This window comes from Nicotiana sylvestris, chromosome 12 (genome assembly GCF_000393655.2).
Source record: "Nicotiana sylvestris chromosome 12, ASM39365v2, whole genome shotgun sequence".
Lineage (NCBI taxonomy): Eukaryota > Viridiplantae > Streptophyta > Magnoliopsida > Solanales > Solanaceae > Nicotiana > Nicotiana sylvestris.
In genome coordinates this window covers 91,715,883-91,724,595 of record NC_091068.1, presented here as the reverse complement: position 1 = coordinate 91,724,595, position 8,713 = coordinate 91,715,883, and the positions used below count along the sequence as shown (strand labels likewise).

General features: G+C 36.6%; 1 protein-coding gene across 4 annotated transcripts; it reads left to right on the top strand.

Annotated features, from left to right (window-relative positions):
• Window positions 1-1,314: 1,314 nt before the first annotated feature.
• On the top strand, window positions 1,315-8,669 carry LOC104221052 (uncharacterized). Of its 4 annotated transcripts, none has more exons than XM_070165040.1 (5): window positions 1,315-1,610; window positions 2,253-2,320; window positions 2,410-5,462; window positions 6,285-6,394; window positions 8,445-8,669. In XM_070165040.1, exons 1-3 carry the CDS (start codon window positions 1,508-1,510, stop codon window positions 3,322-3,324), a joined length of 1,086 nt encoding a protein of 361 aa, XP_070021141.1. In that variant the 5' UTR covers window positions 1,315-1,507; the 3' UTR covers window positions 3,325-5,462; window positions 6,285-6,394; window positions 8,445-8,669. The 4 variants fall into 4 exon arrangements, with proteins under 4 accessions (XP_070021141.1, XP_070021140.1, XP_009770336.1 ...); XM_070165039.1 differs by adding an exon at window positions 7,455-7,561 and having other exon boundaries at window positions 2,410-6,394; XM_009772034.2 differs by having other exon boundaries at window positions 2,428-6,394.
• The last annotated feature ends 44 nt before the right edge of the window (window positions 8,670-8,713 follow it).

Genomic DNA, 8,713 nt, shown 5'->3' with positions numbered 1-8,713 from the left:
TGTAATTAATCTTACACACATCAATTTTCTTGTAAGAAAGCCCAAGATCCCGAATTATTTTTTTTTTGCTTCGTAAAATAGATATAACTAATTTGATCCATCAGGCAATAAGTCTTCCTTCAACATCTTCAATAATATTATAAATGTCTCATTATTCCTAATGGCCAATACTTTTAATATGAAACAATTTAACCAAAGTAGAAAATTTAGAAGCTTTTGAACTTTCGTATAATGGTTGCTCAAAATCTTTAAGAGCCCGTAAAATCGTTTAAGCATCAAGATTTGGTTCCTCTTCAACAAAATCACTACCACCAATATTCATATTGTCTCCAATCTCCATCAAAAACGAGGTATATAAATCTCTTAAAATCACATATGTTTCATCCTCATCATCATCATATTCAATGTTATTGACATCTACAAATTCAAAGTCTAACTGTGGCTCATTTAACCTCTCTTGCTGGTGATACCAAAAAATATAACTTTGAATTACTTCATATACTATTAAATGTGACTTAACTATCTCACGAACTCCTGAAGATGCATTACAACATTTGACAATAAATATTCAAATATCTGTCCTACATTCATTCGTGAAGGTACTCCTAATGGGTTAAAGACCATATCAACAAATATAATCTTGTAAATAAGGTATATCTTGTCTAGGCAAAATTTTGGAAATGATACCTTTATTTTCGTGTCTTCCAGCTACTTTATCGCCTACTTTGATTTCACATTTCTGTAAAATATATACACGAATCATTTCGGGATTATAACTAGAACCACCCCTTTTCTGGATCCACCTCACATCAATAACCCGACCCCTGCCACCTATAGGTAATTTTAGACAAGTTTCTTTGGGTCAGAGCATAAGCTAGTGATGCTTTCGACTACTGGACTTTCGCTATCTAGGGTGCAGCATTCGGACTGCTTCGCCGAGCAGCACGACGCATGAACAACGTATTTTTGTGTTTCTCTCAATCTTGTAAAAGTATAATCCAAAAAGCTCTCTACCTCAAGTATGTTGGCATCATTAAGTCGATCTTGAACAAGTTGCATTAATTGCTTATTAGGTGCCATAATCTCGATTCAGGCAAAACATATAAAAAGTATATTGTTATAACAATCAAAAGGAGTAGGAACTAAACATTTATTTTTGAGTTATGGATTTTTTTCCCGATTCAATAGGTAAAAGGAGGATATTTTTAAGCTGTTTCTAATAGGTTATTATAGGAGTCAACCTTTTTCCCTTAATATAATATAGATCGATAAATATAGGTTAATTTAGAGTTTTAGTTGTGTTCCGGTATTTCTTTTAACACACACAAGGGGTTTTCATTCTTCTGCAATCCGAATAGAAGAAAGAGAAAGGAGGGCCCACCACTTTCACTTTCCCTTTCTCGTATTCCTCGAGAAAAGTAGAGAGTTTCTGTCTTCTGTATTAGCAACCTTATTTTTTTTTGAAGTGGAGAGGTCGGAAGTTTGAACTGATGAGTGGCTATTACGAATGGCTTGTCCAAGTGTGGAAATCCCGTTTTTTGCTGACACCAATCTGGGCACTCGCATTGTTGTGGCTGTTTCTCCCCACACTACTGCTAATGGCTTCAAGAGTGAGTTTTTGGTACTCCCTTTTGTTTTCCTCAGTTAATGCTATAGATTTCACGATCAAATCTTCAATTTTTCCTTTTTCTTGAATTAGTTTCTTTCGTTGCTTCTACAGTGGAGTACTATTCATCCCTCTTAAGGCAAAAACACATTTGGTGATTTTTTCCCATTTGCATGAGTCTATGTGGGTTGAGTTACCAATACTTGTGCTGGGAGGTATGAGGTGCCTGGTAAAATAGTCGGGGTGCATACAAATTGGCCAGAATACTGCCTCATAAAAAAGGAAGAGATTTGATGTATTTATAATGATGAAAGATGCTATGGTACCCTTCAATAATAGATGCTTTTGTTTTTTCATTTTAAATAAAAAATGTTGAATTTACCTTAACTGCTTAACAAGATGTCCAGATTCGAGAGTATCAAGATTTATTTTGCCCAAGGACCCCTTTAGCAAACCAAGAATATAGTTGACAAAGAGATTTCTAAGTTGTGAAAGTTTTCGTTGTCTAGATGTAAAGTTTTCGTTGTCTAGGAATACTGATGGCATCAGCTGCATCTCATTTTAAAAGCAAAAAGTGAAAATGTTCATTGAATTTTTCGTAATTAACAACGTGTGATTTTGGAACAAGTCTTACTGCTATTTGTAGGAGAACTTGAAAGGGCTCACTTGAATTGTTTCCCACAACTGGGGCAGATCAAGGCGGATGCTGTGATGGTATGCTTCTAAGCTCTTTTAAACTCTTCAACTATCCTATACTGTCTCATTGCTCATAATTTGTTTTCTCAAATTAAATGATTCATCAGACTGTAGCTTTTCGGCAGGTCAAGAGGAACTCATGCTTTTACCGCCTTCCTGAAACTTTGCCTCTAAAGCATGTTTTCCAGCATCTAAAGGGAATTAGGTCACTACATGTCGAAGTTTGCCAATATGGCATTTTATATCAGTTGGGTTCATCTGAATATGTCGATGACCAAATTTTGGATCAGCATGATGATGTTATTAGCACTATTTCTGGTCACACAAAAATTAGAACTTCTATGACAGGCACAAAATTTGAAAAGTTAAAATGCAGAAGAAAAATGAAGAAGATGAAAAGATTTGCCTGCCTTAAAAGTGCATTATTAGATGTTTTAAGAATAGCTCATTTGACAAAGATGAAGAAGAAGAAACGGAACAAAGCTAGGAAAAGGTACAAATTTAACTGCCTAGAAGGACCTGATGAGCATGTAGTTGTTTCCAAGGCAAGCTTTGCTCTTCCCACATATTGTTGTGAAGGTAGGGGAGATACGGAACAGAGTTTTTGTCCAGCAACAGAGTCCCATTGTGAAGACTTATCAGAAACAGTTTCAGTTTCGGGCATTATCCGAAAATATTTCTCAAGTCATGATGAGGTGAATTCAAGCTTAAGATATTCTCATGAAGGAGCTTGTACTCTACAAGGGGAACAGACTAGGACTGGAACATATCTTCGCGATCTTAATGTAGAACTTGCTTTGCTGTCTTCTTTTCCAGCTAAAACACCTCCGCAAATTTCAGATTCTCCACTTCCAAATGCAAGCGTTAGCAGAGCCTCAATAAATAAGTCTAAAAGGATAGAAATTGGAAGTCGTATTATTTCTGCCTCAAAAAGTCACTCTAGTGTTCGCTGTAGGAGACTGCTGCCCAAATCTGCTTCTCTTATTCGGAGTCTAGTATTTGAGATGTCTGATGAAGATTAGTGAAGAATACAATTATGATATACCACCTTGAAAAGTTCCGTGCCATATCTGGTCGACATTCCTGATAGAAAGATTTGAGCTAAGGCGGTAGTAGCGAGATGTAACATAACAATGCAGAGATGAGCTTCATTTCTGTACTGAACTTCTATTTCCCTTTTTAATCTTCAGATTTTAGGCTTTGTCGGCGAAGGCAATTATAAATGTAGCTTGGCTGCTGGTCCCGTTTCTGGTTTAGTTATATTGGTGAAGATCTTCAATCGTATATTTGAGGCTGCTGTAAAGATTTGTGGTCTACTTATAACTGTAGCAGCTCTAATCTGACAAATCGTAATCCTTTTTAGCCTCTTATTGTATGGATGTAAAAGATTAAGTAGTGTTTCAACAAGGTTGATGGCATTCCCTAAGCATTTCAGTCCATGCGATTTTGTCCCATGTGGTTCTTGTGCAGCAACGGAAGCAAAGGATTGATCTATCCTTCCCCCGTAATTTTGCATTGGGTTGCTGGTTATTTTCCATGAAGGAACTATCAAAGGATGCACTTGTTTTGTACTGATCATTGATCTAATATATCAACATAGAGGCATAGACCAATCATGTAGCTTATTCTGTTCATCATGAGAAGATCTTCTGAATGGACTGACAGGGTCCATCTTTAATCTTGGAAAGATTCTTTTCTTCTTTCTTCTTTCTGTAACTGCAGTCAAAATGTCGTTGTTATGATGCTTTGCTGACTTGTTTTGCATTTGCATGTAATCAAACAATGGAATTTCAAACAGTTTGAAGAGACTTAGTTCCTTCCTGTTTGGACATAAATCTAGGTAAACTATAAGAATTCAGTAGCCTAGTAAAGTGTTAGTTCAACAGTTACCTATAGAGAATAAGAGAAGTTTATTCAACAATCTTGACCGGCATAAACTTGTTTGTTTTTTCTCAAGGTAACATTTTTTAGCAGTGTCATTTAAAAAAAGAGCAGCCCGGTGCACTAAGCTCCCGCTATGCGCGGTGTCCGAGGAAGGGCCGGACACAAGGTCTATTGTATGCAGCCTTACCCTGCATTTCTGCAAGGAGCTGTTGTCCAAAATATTCAATATGGTGAAACTAGAACTTTGGTCGGCAGAGGAAACCTGGAAGGGGAAGTTTTGTTTCCACTCAAGAAGCCTCGAAGTGCCAAAATCATCACCCCTCTCAAAAGAAACCATTCCAGTGCCTAACGATGAATTTGAAGTTTGTAGATAGACTCCTTTGGCTTCTCTTAAATCTTCTTCTGACAAGTTTGATATCATTTAACTAGGGTTCTCAAGTTTATCTCTTTTCGGTAGAACTACGAATCAGAGCGATCAAAACAAAATAATCAGCCGTTAATAAATAAATGAGAAATTTGAATAAACAAAACAAGTAGAGTTTCGGTAAATGGAGGATGCAACACTAGGACTCCCAAGAGGTCACCCGTCTAAGTACTATTCGCGCCCAAGCATGCTTGACTTTGAAGTTCTGAAGGATTCGGTGCGTTAGCTGGTATGTTCGAGGCGATTTGGGCTAGTGAAAGAGTATGAAGATTACATAGGGCTTTGTGTGGTGGGCTTACACATAAAGCTCTTCTTGTTGACGCTGTGGGTACACTCGTTATTCCCTCTGAGCCCATGGCTCAGGTTTGTTCATGGAGTATTATTTTTGAAAATTTAAAAATGCATGCAATGCTTAGATTTATTGAATAATTTTAGCCTTTTTTTGAATTTCTTGATCATCTGTTTAAGTTATGCATTTTCTGCAGCTATATTTACTGCACTATTGTAGAACCAATATTCAGTTTCCTGACTTTACCTTTTTGTTTTTTTTCTTCACCTAGTTTGTGTCCACAGTTTAGTACTTTTTGCAGTGTTTTTTTTTTTTTTTGATTTGCACCGGGTGTCCGAGTCTCTTCGAGACCCGACTATTCCTGGGGGTGCACAGGCCCTCGGCAAGGAGTTTCCCGCAAGTGCACCACGGTTAATTCAGGTTTTACCCAGTCCGATGGCCCTCAGAAATTGTTTGCACCCAGTGGGTTTCGAACTTGAGACCTTGAAAGGGAGCAAACCCCAAGGCTCAAGTCAATTGCCACCAGGCCAACCCCTGAGTGTTTGCAGTGTTTGTGTTATGAGGTATTTTTTTCTTTAGAGAACTACAAATCAAATGCTTTGGTGTAAAGTGAGTAATTTATCTTTCTAATTTTAGCATCTCTAGTTGTTCTCGCTCTGATGAAAAATTTGTTAGTAATAATTTTTCTGGATCTGCTAATGATGAAATTTGAAAAACTACAAATAGTAATACCCATTTTTCTTCTGCTTGTAGTATATGCTATATTGTTTTTTATTCCCACTCGGTATCTGGTATCCAATTTGGAGCCCGACTAGTTCGGATTCGCTCCCGTAACCAATGCTCGAACACGACACCTCTGGTTAAGGGTGAATTATATTCATTTATTATGAAATTTTTTCCGAAGAAAATGAATTTTTCTGGATCTAATTCTGAAGATTGAAAAATCACAAGAGCAAGTAACTATTTTTCTTTCGGCTTGTAGTATCTCTGATGTTCCTTCTTTCACCATGAAAATTTATCATATCAATAATTTTTGTGGATTCACCGTTTACAGCTTACACACACTCTATGTCTCATTCCCAGGCGTTGTGTTTGAATTATTTGGTTTATTTTTAGATCTTTCGGTGCTCCTCTGTGTGTGTATATATGTGTGCGTGCACATATATATATGTTGTACATTATCTTGACTCTTTTCTTATGGGCAGGCAGAGATACTACTATCTCATTGTCTTTCTGCCTCAGTTTCTAATCTCTTTTTTCTCTTACATGTTGTCTTTTTATTATTATCGAAGTTGGTTTTATGGACTTCTCTCTCTGTATTCTGCTTGTCCCATCATGTGCAGTTTGGTCTTATTCATAATAATTTAACCTCTTGGATATTTTAGATTTACAGGCAAATTGGTGGTGAGAAGTATGGCGTGGACTATTCTTAAGCTGAGATATTGAGAAGATACAGATGGGCTTATGAACAGCCTCGGGTTAGATCTAGGCTCAGGTATCTGGTTTTGGTTTTAACTTATATCTGTAGTAACTTGTTTTCATGGCGAAAATACTTTTCGTTCTTTAATCTTTGAAAATAACAGCATCAATCGCTGCTAATCATGGCCTACTTAAATTCATTATTGTTTACTGCAGTATGCTCTTTTGTTGAATTCTTTTTCTGAAAAATTATGTTTCTCCCGCTGAAGACATGCTATATTTGCTGGTAATATGCCATTGGATTTTACTGTTTACCAAGTAAGCCGAGTGGTTTTTAAGCCATAGTAACTTAAAGTATGATACAAGGGGAATGCTGCTCTTCATTTCTCTTTTCCATATTTTCTGCTTTGAAATGGATAATCGTTAAAAACTAAGTTAAGAGTTATTTTGTTACCTTTTTCAAAAAAAAAAAGTTAAGAGTTATAGCGGCAGAGGAGATTGAAACAAAATTTATGTACAAAAAGAATAAAAAAAAGTCGGCTGGCTTGAGAATAAGAGATACTCTCCTTGGCTTAATATACGCGTGTTTGGAGAAAAGGGATTAACTTTTCTTTTTCCTTTCTTTTGTTTTGATCATTGTCTTTATCTTGTTGATAAGATTCTAGTTTCAGTGACAGTTTGAATGGCTTGCTCTTAGACCTTTGTGCTTCCTGAAACGTGCTCGTGAGCCCAATTTTATAGCTTAACAAACTTGAATACAATTGTGAATGCAATTTTTTGGTAATTCTTAAAAGCCCAAAAATGTGTCTTGGTTAATTAAAACAAGTGTTTTGGTTAAACTTGTATCCTCTTGAACTTCTGGAGAACTATGCCCTTCAAACATATTCTTGCTCTCATTCATTGATCAAATGCATTTGCTTGACATCACATTGGTAGCCAAATGCTTCTATGCACATCACCATATCATAATTTTTTAAAACTTGATGACCGGATTTTGATATCTAAATAGTTTGAGATCACGCAAGTTATTTTTGTAATTAGATGATGACCTTTAGATCATATTTGATATTTGAGCAAATTTCTCGTCTGCAATAGCAAAGACATGAATTATTAATGAGATGAGTTGCATGTTGCAGATAACGATGGAAGGCCATTTTGGCAATAACATATAGTTAGTTCTTCAACCGGCTGTTCTGATTCTCAGTACTTTGCGGGGTTGTATAATTGTTATACTACTGAACAGGTCGGCTCAGTTTGAGATGCTGAACTATTTCAGTCGATAGCAAATTGGTTTTTCTTCCCGTTGACACACTTAAATTTACTCCCATCCTTTATTCTTCGATAGGTTTAGGGTATTCCAGGCCCTTAGAACGGCAGGAGTAAAGTTGGCTATAGCGTCAAATTTGTCACCTGTTTGAGACCTGTATTGAGGGCTTTGAACTGTGATCATTTGTTTGATGCTTTAGCAGTGTCAGCTGAGATAATGTGTTTTATCTTTCCTTTTCTCCCTTTCTGATCCAACAGCTGATTTTCCTTTTAGCTTTTAAAAGGTAGAAGCAGAGAAGCCTAATCCAACAATATTTTTAAAAGCTTGTGAATTACTAGGAGTAAATCCAGAAGATGGGCTGCTAGAGATGCAGGTTTGTGATGCCTGGCTTGGGGGGGGGGAGGGGGGAGGGGGGTTGACGTTAACTCTTTAAAAGAGGTAACTGATTTGTTTGCCTCTCTTTTAGATATTTTTGTCATAATAACTTGCTTTCGTTAGGGTTAAGTCACGTAACAAAAGGGTGAAAATAGATCTGTTTGCATGAGATTGATTTACAATTATTGCATATAATGGCTTGCAAATACATTTATAACCGGCAAGAAGTTCCAATGGCATCTGTAGATTATGCGTTCTATTGGATTATTTTGATCTCTCTCTCTCAAGGGAAAATATGTGATTAGATTGGAAGTTGGCATGCCTTGTCGTCTTTCTCATGTTCTCTAACTTATCTTAGTACAACCAAATGCATCGGTCCTGATTCACTAGAATACTTTTTGTTACTAGTTGCAGCAAATTTTTAACTTTGACTAGCCCTGATCTTTCACCTAAACTTGCATGACCTGGTATTTTTCTTCTGCAGGTTACTCAGAGAATAAGCGTCGAGGTCTGAAAGGGTATATTAGTAGATGCTTTCGATGTGTAAAAAACTGTTCTTCTGTATCTCCCCACATCCCATGTATATATTCTGCTTTTGTAATCAGTGTGAGAGAGATCACCAAGGCATTTGTTGGTGGCAATGCTTAGAGTGGAATAAACAGGCTATAGAACTTTGGTTTCTCAGTGTCATATTTATTGGTGTTGCCTCTTTTGTTTGTTGGAGTAATGTTCTACCTAGTTAGTTATTCATCT